Source organism: Phyllobates terribilis, unplaced genomic scaffold (assembly GCF_046119375.1).
Source record: "Phyllobates terribilis strain yellow unplaced genomic scaffold, ASM4611937v1 Scaffold_4__5_contigs__length_816908805, whole genome shotgun sequence".
Lineage (NCBI taxonomy): Eukaryota > Metazoa > Chordata > Amphibia > Anura > Dendrobatidae > Phyllobates > Phyllobates terribilis.
Window position 1 is genome coordinate 147,743,397 of NW_027362764.1, and position 14,562 is coordinate 147,757,958.

Sequence of the window (14,562 nt, forward strand, 5' to 3'; positions counted from 1 at the left end):
GTATGGGAGACCAACTTCCTAATAATGGGAACATTGTTTTCAGGAGACTTTCCGACCTCTACATCTCTTGCAAGGGGCATTGGAGTTCCTCCAAAATTTTGGCAGCCATTGATTCACTGCATAGGCAAACAGTATGGGAGACCCACTTCCTAATAATGGGAACATTGTTTTCAGGAGGCCCTCCAACCTCTACATCTCATGCAAGGGATATTGGAGTTCCTCCAATTTTTTGGCAGCCATTGCATTCACTCCATAGGCAAACAGTAAAAGGAGACGTACTCCTTTTTAATAGGAACAAGTCATACTCGTTACTGTAGCCCTACTCTATATGTCTTTAAATTGTTAGTCGGGTTTATCCTAAATTTTGTCAGCCATTGGACTCACTGAATACCCTATAACTGTATAGCAGACACTCTCCTTTCTAATGGAAACATGTTGTTACTGTAACCCAGCTCTATTTGTCTTTAAATTGTTAGTGGGGTTTTCCTAAATTTTGGTAGCCGTTGGACTCACTGCACACCTTATCTCTGGAAAACAGACCCTCTCCTTTCCTTTGTTCATTAACATATTTTACAGGAAAATCCATTTTGGTTTCGTTTTTGTATGTTTTTTTTGAGTCCGTAAGAGTGGCGTAATACCTCTGGCAACATTGTCAATGGCAGTGACCTGGGAGTCAGAAATGTTTCCAGGGGTCTTCCCCATGCTGTTTCCATGTCAATTAGCACTGTTCCCATCAATTTGGGCAATTTTTAGGCCCCCTGCAGACCGCTGAGGGGGGGCACCGGAAAAATGCTCGAGTCTCCCATAGACTTCCATTGGGCTTATTGTTCGGACCGAGCACTCGGGCATTCCAATTTTCTCGACCCGAGCAACAAGTACCCGAGCAATTTAGTGTTCACTCATTACTAGTTAGCACCTGAAAAAAAATCTATTTTTAAAGGTGTACTCGTGCATGGAGCACAATAGAAACAGTGCACAACAGACTTGAAATGTGCCCTGTTGTCTTTGTGTGGACCTCAGTAATGTCACAAGAAAAAATATTCTGCTGTAAGGTCGATTTCACTGCCACACAGGACACTAGCTACCTAAACTATCTGACTTAGAAGCAACGCCTAGCTAACTAGCTTAAATCTCTAATGAACCTAGGAGCAGCATCAGCAGTAGCCTCTGTGACGTGATAAAATGACAAAATGGTGCTAAAACAACATATCCCCTCTTTATATAAAAAGGACATGTGGTTTCAGCAGCCAATGGCACAAGCCCTTGTGTCTGGACAATGCGGATGGTTCCTGCGCCCTGATTGGCTAGCCACAATTTGCACACATAAAGTTAGGGGAAAAAAATGATTACAAGAATGCCGCTGCTCTGAGCTCCTCTGAGCTCTCCTCAACCCCCCCCCCCATCAAACACGTCCCCTCGCTCGTCATACACCACCACTTTCCTAACCAAAGTGATAAAAATACTTTAGTTACAACGCAATAATTTCCCACACTTTTACAGAATTTTACCGATTTTTGCCGATTTAAGAAAAAATGCTTGTGTTTCCGATCACGAATTCGAATGTGCCATATTCGTGCCAAATTTGAAATTCGCACATATTCGCTCATCACTACTCTTAACGGTTTTGTCACTTTTGACTCCAGGCACTTTTCATAAAATGGTGCATCACTTGCTTCATGTGGAGAGGATAAAATAAAATAGTTAAATGTATAAATATGTGTGTGGTCAGTACAAAGGTCTAGCCCATGACTTATTTCTTCCAAAGACTATACTAATGACCAGGGGGCACTCATCACGGGTGGAAGAAAGGCAATTCCAGCACCTAAACAGGAAAGTGCTCTTTACAGTCAGACTGGAATTCCCTACCACAAGAGGTAGTAATGGCAGATAATATAACAGCGTTCAAAAAAGAGCTGGATGATTTCCTTGATACACATAACATTGTGGACTACAATGTTAAAATTGACAAAATGTTACACCCATAGTAGAACTTTTGATCCAGGGTTCTTGTACTGATCGCCTTTCTCGGGGTCAAGAAGGAATTTTTCCCCTGTGATGCAAATTGGCTGAATGTATCCTGGGATTTTTGCCTTCGACTGGATCAACAGATTTATGTATAGGGATTTTAGTAATACCATAACAGTAATACAAAAATAAAACTAATTAAAAAATTATAAACTGGTTTATTTGTAATTGTAATAGTGCAGTAATGATAAAAATAAAAATGGTAATTCATTTGTGAAGCCTAGTTCCAGTTACTTAGTGTAGTGTATGGGGAGTACAATTGGTGGGAGAAAGGTTGAACTTGATGGACCTAGGTATTTATTCAACCTACTGTATGTTACTATGTTACTAAATGTGTGCATAGGTTTTAAACTTAATATGTGTGCCACTGAAGTTAATATTACTTTTATATATATAAAAAAAAATCTAATTAACTAATTGTCTAGAATATTGTATGTTTGACTGGCATATGAGAATGACAGAAATATTAATTTACCCTTCCAGCTTCTTCCAGGGCCTTGCGATCACCGGATGATTGATGCATGAAAGACTTCTGCTTAATAATGTTGGCTGCGATTATTATTGTAACACATAACAAGATAACTAGCGTCAGTTGCCAGCTATTTATAAAGGCAATGATAAATGCAGCAAGTAGAATGAACACATTCATTGTTAGTAATCCCAGTTGCTTTCCCATAACCTAGAAGATAGAAATTTAATTGAAGTTAAGAAATCGTTAGAGATAATTGTCTTGTGTCAAGGCTGCAAATAAATGCTGAAATCATATAGTGTAATAATATACCAAACATTATTTATATATTTGGCATACTTGTATGACTGAACATTTAATTAATGTCAGAAATAATTACAGTATGCAATATTTCATAAAAATGTAAGAAATTCCCAACTGCTCCTCTGTCTACCAACAGACATAGCAGAGAACATATTGTATAGAAAACTTACCGATCTTTTTAGCCAGAAGGGCAAAAATATGTTCTGTTGAGTATGAGATGTTATATAATTGCCCTTACTAGTATACTTAATTATTTAAATGCTCTCTTATGTTCCAAGCTCTGTTTCCCTTTTTCATGTCCTGGTATTTCCTATTTCATGTTGTTTTTAATTGCATAGAAGCTCAGCAGCAATTTCGGCTATTGCTACCAAACAGTGTACTTAGTTGTGTTGTTCCATTCAGTACATCCGGCTGCCATCTGAGCTGAAAACAGCCAATTGGTGGGTATATTAGGTGTTTGACGCCCCACCAATCTGACATGGAAGACATCAGCCAGTTCAGGATTGGGTTATTTTCTCCTGTTCCTGACGAGACATTACAAGTGTCTATTTTTGTAGTGCCGGCGTCCCTGCCCTCTGCTAGGCAGGGACGCTGTTCCCCTCACCGCTCTGCTCCGTGCCCGGCGTCCCTCTCCCGCTCTGCTGGCAGCGCGCGCTCCTTCCCGGCCACTGTGCTTAGGGCGCGCGCGCGCGCCCTCCCTCCCTCTTAAAGGGGCCGCGCGCGCCGTCCTAAGGAGTCCCCGGCCAATGGCCGGAGGACTTTACCATATATAAGGCACCTCCTCCAAAATGGAGGTGCCCGAGCAATGTTGTTGCACCGTTCTACTCTGCTTCAGCCCTCAGGTCCCTTGCCAGTTACCTGCCAGTTACCTGCCAGATTCCTGCCAGCTTGCTGTCCTAATCCTGCCTGATTTCCTGTTACCTGCCTGCCTGCCTGAGGTCCGACGGTCTGCCTTACAACTCCGGTCAGTCTGTCTAAGGACCAACTTGCCCGCTCACCTGGGAGCGCACATCAGCTACCTGCCTGCTTGCCTGAGGTCCGACGGTCTGCCTTACAACTCCGGTCAGTCTGTCTATGGACCAGCTTGCCCGCTCACCTGGGAGCGCTTCTCCGCTACCTGCCTGCTTGCCTGCCCGGAGGCTTCGCTGTCACGTGCTGTGACCACCAGCTATTCCAGACTCTTGCCCGCTCACCTGGGAGCGCTTCTCCGCTACCTGCCTGCTTGCCAGTCCGGAGGCTCCGCTGTCACGTGCTGTGACCACCAGCTATTCCTGACTCTTGCCCGCTCACCTGGGAGCGCTTCTCCGCTACCTGCCTGCTTGCCTACCTGGAGGCTCCGCCGTCACGTGCTGTGACCACCTGCTATTCCAGAGACTCTCGCTTGCTCACCTGGGAGCACACATCCTCCATCTGCCTTGCTAGCCTACCTGGAGGTTCAGCCATCACAGGTCGTACCTACCCTTTACCTAGAGACTGCCCCGGTCACTTGCCGTGACCTCCAGCCCGTTCTTCCAGAGACTGCCCCGGTCACTTGCCGTGACCTCCAGCCCGTTCTTCCAGAGACTGCCCTGATCACTTGCCGTGACCTCCTGCCCGTACACCCAGAGACTGTCCCGGTCACCTGCTGTGACTGCCTGCCTGGTCGCCACCCGCTCCCTTACAAGGACCGCTCCCTTGTATAGTAGCCCAGAGGTTCCGCCTCCCAGACCCGTTACAGTTTGCTCGGGCCAAGGAACCCGGTGGCACCCAAGCTCCCTCGCTCTCGGACCTGTGTCATGAACTGTCCCGTCAGAGGTCCCAACAGGTGTCCATCCTGGGTCACCTGCGGAATGTCAATACTCGCCTGGACACTCTGACTGCTCCACCAACAACCTCCGCCAGTGCCATGTCTCGCAATCCGGCAGCTCCGCTGTCCACTAACACCATGATATCCTATCCCGGACCTCGGCTTTCTGCACCTCCTCGCTTCGGAGGCGACTCAGCCCAGGCTCGGGGCTTCATAAATCAGTGCACCCTGCACTTTGAACTATTGTCCCACCAGTTTAACTCCGACCGAGCCAAAATTGCATTCATCATGTCCCATCTCACCGGGGAGGCCCTGGCCTGGCTAAATCCTCTATGGGAGAGAGGAGACCCCCTGGTGTCCAACTTGCCTGCTTTTCTCACGGCTTTCCGGAAAGTCTTCGACGAACCCGGACGGAAGACCTCATCCGCATCATCGTTGCTACGCCTCCATCAGGAAAGTCTCACCGTGGGCCAATATGCCATACGGTTCCGTACCCTTGCCTCGGAGCTGGCCTGGGATAACGACGCTCTGGTTTCCGTCTTCTGGGAGGGTCTGTCCGGCCGTATTAAAGATGAACTTGCCGGTCGGGACATTCCTACCACTCTCGATGACTTAATAACTCTTGCCACCCGGATTGACCTACGGTTCCAGGAGCGTGCCAGAGAGGTCACCCGTGAGAGGAGGTTACCACGTCTAGCTCCTACTTTTCAGAAACCCGTCACTCCTTCTGTCTCTAACCAGGTACACCCTCCTGAGCCTATGCAGGTCGACCAGACCAAGATGGTCAAGACCCGTCAGGACTTACGCCGTGCCGAGGGGACCTGCTTCTACTGTGGCAGTAAGGAGCACCGGATCCGTGCCTGCCCGGAGAGGTCGGGAAACGCCTGTGTGTAGGTTCGCTCAGAGAGGTCCACCTAGACAAGAATAAATCCTCTCCATCCCTGCTGTTGTCAGTTTCAATCGTCTACGGGGAGAACCGTTATTTCGAACTAGCCCAACTGGATTCTGGAGCAGCCGGGAATCTTATTTCACAGTCCCTGGTAGAGAAATACCGCATCCCCACCAAACCTCTGGCTGTACCCTTGTCTGTTGCTGCCGTGGATGGGGGGCTCTTACCACGCCCCATCCAACTCATCACCGAATCCATTACTCTGCAGGTGGGAATGCTGCATTCTGAAAGTATCTCCTTCCATGTTCTGCCTGGACTCTCTCACGCCCTCTTGCTAGGCCTACCTTGGCTCCAGAAACATGCACCCGTTCTTGACTGGCAGACCGGAGAAGTCCTTCTCTGGGGACAGGGCTGCCATAAGACCTGTCTGGTTCCCGTTCATCCCGTCCGTCCTTCTCCTACCCCAGCTAATCTACCTGGACTTCCGATTCCTTATTGGTCTTATGCTGATGTCTTTAATAAAAAGGAGGCAGAGACACTACCCCCTCATAGACCATACGACTGCCCTATCGACCTGTTACCTGGTACTTCTCCTCCCCGTGGGCGTATTTATCCATTATCCGCTGCTGAGACCCGGTCGATGTCCGAATATATTGAGGAGAATCTGGCCAGGGGATTCATCCGGAAATCTACCTCCCCGGCGGGAGCAGGCTTCTTTTTCGTCAAAAAGAAGGACGGCTCTCTCCGTCCCTGTATAGACTATAGAGGCCTTAACCAGATCACGGTGAAGAATAAGTATCCCCTTCCGCTCATTCCGGAGTTATTTGATCGTCTGAGGGGGCCTAGAATTTTCACCAAACTGGACCTCCGTGGGGCGTACAACCTGGTTCGTATCCGTCAGGGGGATGAATGGAAGACGGCATTCAACACCCGGGACGGCCACTATGAATATCTGGTAATGCCCTTTGGCCTCTGTAACGCTCCTGCCGTCTTTCAAGAGTTGGTCAATGACATCTTCCGGGACCTTCTCTACTCCTGCGTAGTGGTGTACCTGGACGACATCTTGGTCTTCTCTCCGGATCTCCAGACTCACCGGAGGGATGTTCGTCAGGTCCTGCTCAGGCTCAGGCAGAACCATCTCTACGCTAAATATGAGAAGTGCCTCTTTGAGCAGACCTCGCTTCCGTTTCTGGGCTACATTATCTCTCAGACCGGCCTACAAATGGATCCTGAGAAACTGTCTGCCATCGAGAAATGGCCCCGACCAGAGGGGTTGAAGGCTATTCAACGGTTCCTGGGCTTCGCCAACTATTACCGCCTCTTCATCCCGCACTTCTCTTCCCGGACTGCCCCAATTTCCGCGCTCACCCGTAAGGGTACTAATCCCAAAGAGTGGCCGCCCGAAGCAGAGGAGGCCTTTCTTTCCCTAAAACAGGCCTTCTCTTCCGCCCCGGTGCTGCATCGCCCGGACGGCAACAAGCAGTTCTTCCTGGAAGTTGACGCATCCTCCTCTGGAACCGGAGCGGTACTTACTCAAAAATCATCTTCCGGGAGAATGGTAACTTGTGGCTTCTTCTCCAAACTCTTCTCCTCTTCTGAGCGCAACTATTCCATAGGAGACCGAGAGTTATTGGCCATCAAGCTGGCGTTGGAGGAGTGGCGTTACCTACTCGAGGGGGCTCTTCATCCGGTAATAATTTACACTGACCACAAGAACTTGGCTTACCTCCAGCATGCCCAGAGACTTAACCCGCGCCAAGCCCGGTGGTCCTTGTTTTTTGCTCGCTTTGATTTTGTTCTTCATTTTCGCCCGGCTGACAAAAATGTCAAAGCAGACGCCTTGTCCCAATCCTTTCTGGTGTCCGATCTCGAGGAAGAACCTAAACATATCATCGATCCCGCCAGAGTAATGCAGGTGGCTCCCGTGAGTCTAAATCGTCTCCCTCCCGGTAAGACGTTTGTTTCAGTACCTGATCGGGAGAAGATCCTACACTGGGGCCATTCGTCTAAACTAGCTGGCCACGCCGGTCAGAAAAAGACCCTCCAGCTTATTGCCCGGCACTATTGGTGGCCTACCCTGCACAAGGACATAATAGACTTTGTTTCTGCCTGTGTGTCCTGCGCCCGCAACAAAGTCCCGAGACATCTGCCAGCCGGACGCCTCCTTCCGCTTCCTGTACCTGCTGCCCCCTGGCAGCATATAGCAATGGACTTTATAACTGATCTCCCCGTCTCTGCCGGTTGTACGGTCATTTGGGTGGTCGCTGACCGCTTTTCCAAGATGGCTCACTTTATTCCCCTGCCAGGCCTTCCGTCTGCACCCGAGCTGGCTAAAGACTTTATCCGCCACATCTTCCGTCTTCATGGCCTGCCCCTCCACATCGTGTCGGATCGTGGGGTACAGTTCACCTCACGCTTCTGGAGAGCCACTTGTAAACTACTAGACGTCACCCTGGACTTCTCTTCCGCTTACCACCCACAGTCCAATGGTCAAGTGGAGCGGATCAATCAGAACCTGACCAGTTACCTCCGGCACTTCGTTAATGCCCACCATTCTGACTGGGTGGATCTCCTACCATGGGCCGAGTTCTCTTATAATAATCACGAGAGCGAATCCTCCTCCAAATCCCCGTTTTTTGTAGTCTTTGGTCAGCATCCTCGGATTCCTTTTCCTGTCTCCACCTCTGTGGACAACCCGGCTGCGGAATCTCTCGTTAGCAAATTTTTCTCCATATGGGAGAGTACCCGATCCGCACTCCTTCTGTCATCCGAGCGTATGAAAAGACATGTTGACAAAAAACGCCTGGATCCTCCACAATTTCGTCCAGGAGATAAAGTCTGGCTCTCATCTAAATATGTTCGACTCAAGATACCTTCTTACAAGTTAGGACCTCGGTTCATCGGTCCTCTGGAGGTCATCAGTCAGATCAACCCGGTGGCCTATAAATTGAAACTCCCGGCCAACTTACGGATCCCTAACTCCTTCCATGTATCTCTCCTCAAACCCGTGGTGCTTAACTCTTTTTCCAAGTCTACAGGTACGCCTCCTGCTCCGGTTTCTGCTGAGGACGAGTTTGAGGTAGAGAACATTCTTGCCACCAAAAGGGTAAAAGGAAAGACCTTTTTTCTGGTAGATTGGAAGAGGTTTGGTCCTGAGGAGAGAACGTGGGAGCCCCGGGAGAACATCCATGCCCCTCTCATCCTAGCTAAATTTCTATCTGGCCTAAAAAAGGGGGGGCCTAAAGGGAGGGGTACTGTAGTGCCGGCGTCCCTGCCCTCTGCTAGGCAGGGACGCTGTTCCCCTCACCGCTCTGCTCCGTGCCCGGCGTCCCTCTCCCGCTCTGCTGGCAGCGCGCGCTCCTTCCCGGCCACTGTGCTTAGGGCGCGCGCGCGCGCCCTCCCTCCCTCTTAAAGGGGCCGCGCGCGCCGTCCTAAGGAGTCCCCGGCCAATGGCCGGAGGACTTTACCATATATAAGGCACCTCCTCCAAAATGGAGGTGCCCGAGCAATGTTGTTGCACCGTTCTACTCTGCTTCAGCCCTCAGGTCCCTTGCCAGTTACCTGCCAGTTACCTGCCAGATTCCTGCCAGCTTGCTGTCCTAATCCTGCCTGATTTCCTGTTACCTGCCTGCCTGCCTGAGGTCCGATGGTCTGCCTTACAACTCCGGTCAGTCTGTCTAAGGACCAACTTGCCCGCTCACCTGGGAGCGCACATCAGCTACCTGCCTGCTTGCCTGAGGTCCGACGGTCTGCCTTACAACTCCGGTCAGTCTGTCTATGGACCAGCTTGCCCGCTTACCTGGGAGCGCTTCTCCGCTACCTGCCTGCTTGCCTGCCCGGAGGCTTCGCTGTCACGTGCTGTGACCACCAGCTATTCCAGACTCTTGCCCGCTCACCTGGGAGCGCTTCTCCGCTACCTGCCTGCTTGCCAGTCCGGAGGCTCCGCTGTCACGTGCTGTGACCACCAGCTATTCCTGACTCTTGCCCGCTCACCTGGGAGCGCTTCTCCGCTACCTGCCTGCTTGCCTACCTGGAGGCTCCGCCGTCACGTGCTGTGACCACCTGCTATTCCAGAGACTCTCGCTTGCTCACCTGGGAGCACACATCCTCCATCTGCCTTGCTAGCCTACCTGGAGGTTCAGCCATCACAGGTCGTACCTACCCTTTACCTAGAGACTGCCCCGGTCACTTGCCGTGACCTCCAGCCCGTTCTTCCAGAGACTGCCCCGGTCACTTGCCGTGACCTCCAGCCCGTTCTTCCAGAGACTGCCCTGATCACTTGCCGTGACCTCCTGCCCGTACACCCAGAGACTGTCCCGGTCACCTGCTGTGACTGCCTGCCTGGTCGCCACCCGCTCCCTTACAAGGACCGCTCCCTTGTATAGTAGCCCAGAGGTTCCGCCTCCCAGACCCGTTACAATTTTCATATTGCTTTATGTGTAGTGATGAGCGAGCACTAAAATGCTCAGGTACTCGTTGCTCGGGTCGAGAAAATTGGAATGCTTGAGTGTGCAGTCCGAGTAACGAGCCCAATGTAAGTCTATGGGAAACTCGAGCATTTTTCCAGCGGCTCCCTCCGGTGGTCTGCAGAGGGCCTAATAATTGCCCAAATCGATAGGAACAGTGTTCAAATGACATGGGAACAGCATGGGGAGGACCCCTGGAAGTATTTCTGACTCCCAGGTCATTGATGTCAACAATGTTGTCAGAGGTATTACGCCATTTTTACGGACTCACAATAAAACATACAAAAACGAAACCAAAATGTATTATCCTGGGAAATATGTTAAGGAACATCCTTTCCAGGATAATGACTTGTATATGAGGCAAAATAAATAACCAAAAACAAAAATGCTCCTCCACACCTTGGGCTATGTTCACACGTAGCGTTTTTGCACTTTTGCATTGCTTTCAACCAAGACAAATGCATTCACTGGGAAATGTCATTTTAACATTTTACAACCTTATCTGGCCATGTGGTGTGTGAAACATCATCAGACACATCCTGTTTCATTTATGAAGGAGGGATTGTGAAAGTCACAAACACTATTTTTACAGCCTTACTATTCTTAAAAGGCTAGCAGTCGGCTATACTTTGTTGTTACCATTATTAAAGAGTGGGTCTCCTATACTGTTATTGCGTATGTAATGACTGCAAGGACTGCCAAAAATTTGGACGCACCCCAATATCCATTTGAAAAGACATAAAGGAGGGTCTCAGTAAAAAAATGTTCCCATTATAAAGTAGTGGGTCTCCTATAGTGGTAATGCCCATGCAGTGACTACAAGGGCTGCGAAAATTTGGGAAAAACCCAAATAACAATTTAAAGACACATAGAGCTGGGCCACAGTAATGACATGTTCCCATTAGAAAGGAGAGGGTCTGCTATCCAGCTATAGGGTATACAGTGAGTTCAACGGCTGACAAAATTTAGGAAAAACCCCACTAACAATTTGAACACACATAGAGCTGGGCCACAGTAATGACATGTTCCAGTTAGAAAGGACAGGATCTGCTATCCATCTATAGGGTATGCAGTGAGTTCAACGGCTGCCAAAATTTAGGAAAAACCATACTAAAAATTTAAAAACACAAGGAGCTGGGCTACAGTAACAAGTACGACATGTTCCCATTAAAAAGGAGTGGGTCTCCCATACTGTTTGCTTGTGCAGTGAATGCAATGGCTGCCAAAAATTTGGAGGCAGTCCAATGCCCCTTGCAAGAGACGTGGAGGTCGGAGGGCCTCCTGAAAAATGTGTTCCCATTATTAGGAAGAGCGTCTCCCATACTGTTTGCCTATGCAGTGAAGCAACGGCTGCCAAAAATTTGGAGGCGCTCCAATGCCCCTTGCAAGAGAAGTAGAGGTCGGAGGGCCTCCTGAAAACAATGTTCCCATTATTAGGAAGCGGGTCTCCCATACTGTTTGCCTATATAGTGAATGCAAAGGCTGCTAAAAATTTGGAGGAACTCCAATATCCCTTGCAAGAGACGTAGATATGGTGATATGGTAGATATTATGGTGATGTGGAGGATGAGGAGAAGGAGGAGGACAAGAGCAAATAGACAAAATGAGGAAGCATATACCCATGTCTGGGTGTGAAGAAAGAGGTGCATGGGAATAGAGTTAGACCTCCCAAAAAAAAGACACTGGATTTCAGTTTTTGTTATGCTGCTATCATTCGGTGGTGTTGAGAAGGCTGGCCCATTCCAGCCCTTGTTCATTTTTATAAGAATCAGCCTGTCAGCATTTTCAGCTGACAGGCGGATGCGTATATCGGTTATACTGTAATTCCACCAGCGGCATTAAAAACCCGCTCCAACAAAATGCTAGCGGCAGGGCAGGCCAGGACCTCCAAGGCATAGAGAGACAGTTCATGCCACGAGTCCAGCTTGGATACTCAATAATTATAAGGCTCAGAGGAATCACAAAGGACATCGGTACTTCTTCACCAAACTTTTCCCTCCTTGGGAGAGTACCCCACGCCTCAGGGCCTGTGCGATGTGAGTGTCAGAGAAAACTGTCCCAGAAATTTTATAGTGTTCCCCTGCCTCTACTGGATTGCATTTGTGTCTCTCTCGCCTTTACTCCTTGGTTGTCTAACGAACTGTGACCTCTGCCGTCAGCGTATTCAGATGGGAATTTTTTAAATAATTCTGCAACAAGGGCCTTCTGGTGCTGCACCATTTTATTAGGCCTGTTCTGCGTGGGAATAAGAGACAGAAAGTTCTTCTTGTAGCGTGGGTCTAGAAGTGTCAGCAACCAGTAATGACTGTAAATTTGGACAATGCGAGGGTCACAGGAAAGGCAGCGTAACTTAAACTCAGCCATGTGTGCCAGACTGCTAACAGGCAAGACTTCCGTGTCCTCACCAAGAGGACGACTGACCATGCTCTCCTCCTAATCCTTCTCCTCATCCCCCTTCTCCTCCCTGTCCTCAGGCCATCTACGTTGAACAGACGGTATGACAGTTGTGCAGGTAGTACCGTCTATAGTGCAGGAATCTAGCTCCTGTTCTTCCACCTCCTCTTCCTCATTGTCACCCAATCTACGTTGGGATGAGATGAGGCTGGGCTGTGTGGAATCACCCTTTATGGTTCCTTGCTCCATCTCATCGTGCTCCGCCTGCAATGCAGCCTCTTTAATTGTAAGCAGAGAGCATTTCAGGAGACAGAGAAGTGGGATGGTGATGGTAGTTATGGCGTCATCACTGCTCACCATCTTGGTGGAGTCCTCAAAGTTTTGGAGGACGGTACATATGTCTAACATCCATGTCCATCCCTGAGGTCTTCTGTGTGAAGTCTGAACTGAATACCGACGGCTGTGTTGATGCTGGTAGTCAACAACTGCCCTCTTCTACTCACAAATCCTTCCCAACATCTGCAATGTAGAGTTCCAACGCATGGGGAGTGGGGACATTGCAGATCAGTCGGTGAGCTGGAAGATGCAAATGCTGCTGAAGCACGGCAAGGGCAGCGGAAGCTGTAGCTGACTTTCTAAAATGGGCACACAGGCAATGTACTTTAACAAGCAAATCCGACAGATCCAGGTAGGTTTTGAGAAACCGCTGAACCACGAGGTAAAGCACATGGGTCATGCATGGTACATGTGTGAGCTCGCCTCGCCTCAGAGCCACCACCAGGTTCCAGCCATTGTCACACATGACCATGCCTGGCTGTAGGGTAAGCGGTGTCAGCCACAGATCTGCCTGCTCTTACAGAGCTGTCCACAACTCTTCAGCATTGTGTGGTTTGTCACCTAAGCATATTAGCTTCAGCACAGCCTGTTGCCGCTTGGCCGAGGCAGTTCTGCAGTGCTTCCAGCTTGATGTGGTCATTTTGGAGATGGAGGCTGAAGAGGAGGAGGAGTTGCATGAGCTGTAGAATGTGAGGGCAACCCTGATTGACCCATGGCCCGCAATCCTTGATGTCGGGAGGACGTGTTCCGTCCCAAGGTCTGACTGGGTACCGGCTTCCACTATATTAACCCAGCGTGCCATCAGCGAGATGTACCGTCCCTGCACACAAGCACTTGTCCACGTGTCCGTGGTTACTTTGACTTTACCAGTAACTGCGCTGTTGAGGGCACAGCTAATCTTGTGGGACACGTGCTTGTGTCATGCGGGGATGGCACATCGGGAGAAATAGTGACGGCTGGGGACCGAGTACCGACGGATAGCAGCCATCAGGTTGCGGAAAGCTTCCGTTTCCACGAGCCTAAAAGGCAACATTTCGAGCGCAAGCATTGGCTAAATGTGTGAATATAGTAGTGTGGCCTGTGGGGCGTTGGCTGCGTATTTGCGCTTGCATTCTAAGGACTGGAGAACTCTGCGCTGGGACAAGGACGTGGATGTGCTAGCCTATGGTGCTACTTGAAAGTATGCAATGACAGGTGCAGGGCGGGAGGCATCTGGACATGCTCCATGGACAGGGGATTGGCGTGCACACACAGCAGCGGAACTAGCAGTGGTGTCACCTGCAGACACTGTTTCTGGACCCTGAGGTTCGGCCCACTTAGTCGGGTGTTTTGCTGCCATGTGCCTGATCATGCTTGTGTTGTCCTGGTTGCTAATTATGCTACCCCTGCTGATGCTGGCATGGCATGTGGTGCAAATGGCCTTTTTGGGGTTATCTACAGTCTTTCAAAAACAACCAGACTCGGGAACACCTAACAGTTGTAATGGCAACTTCCATCATGTTGGCGTTATGAGGAACGCTTTCGCGCCTTGTTCTGGAGCCAAAACACTGCTTCTTCCTGCCTGTTGTGGTGCTACGCCTCCTTCTCTCTGTATGCTGCTGTCCTCGCTCTGTATGTCCCCCTGCCAGGTTGGGTCAGCTACTATATCATCCACCACCTCGTCTTCCACTTTCGCACCCTGGTCCTCCTCCTGACTTTCTGGCAATTGTGTTTCATCATCATCATCCACCTGTTGTGACAGTAATTGCACTTTCCCACTGCTGCCTTCATTTGACCGTGGCTGCTCCAATATTTTGGCATCACTACACGCATTCTCCTCTTAACTCTCTTGAAACTCACCGGACGAGAGGCCTGAACCTACAAATTGAAAAGTGAACAGCTCTTCTGAGTGTTC

General features: G+C 49.6%; 1 protein-coding gene across 4 annotated transcripts in view; it reads right to left on the bottom strand.

Moving 5' to 3' along the window:
- The window catches only part of LOC141265130 (ATP-dependent translocase ABCB1-like), a 1,603,396-nt gene that overhangs the window by 511,007 nt on the left and 1,077,827 nt on the right, over positions 1-14,562 (bottom strand). For all 4 annotated transcript variants that reach the window (XM_073677832.1, XM_073677833.1, XM_073677831.1 and 1 more), the window contains one exon: positions 2,501-2,704. In XM_073677832.1, the coding sequence (XP_073533933.1) occupies positions 2,501-2,704 (204 nt within the window). The remainder of the gene's footprint in view (positions 1-2,500; positions 2,705-14,562) is intronic.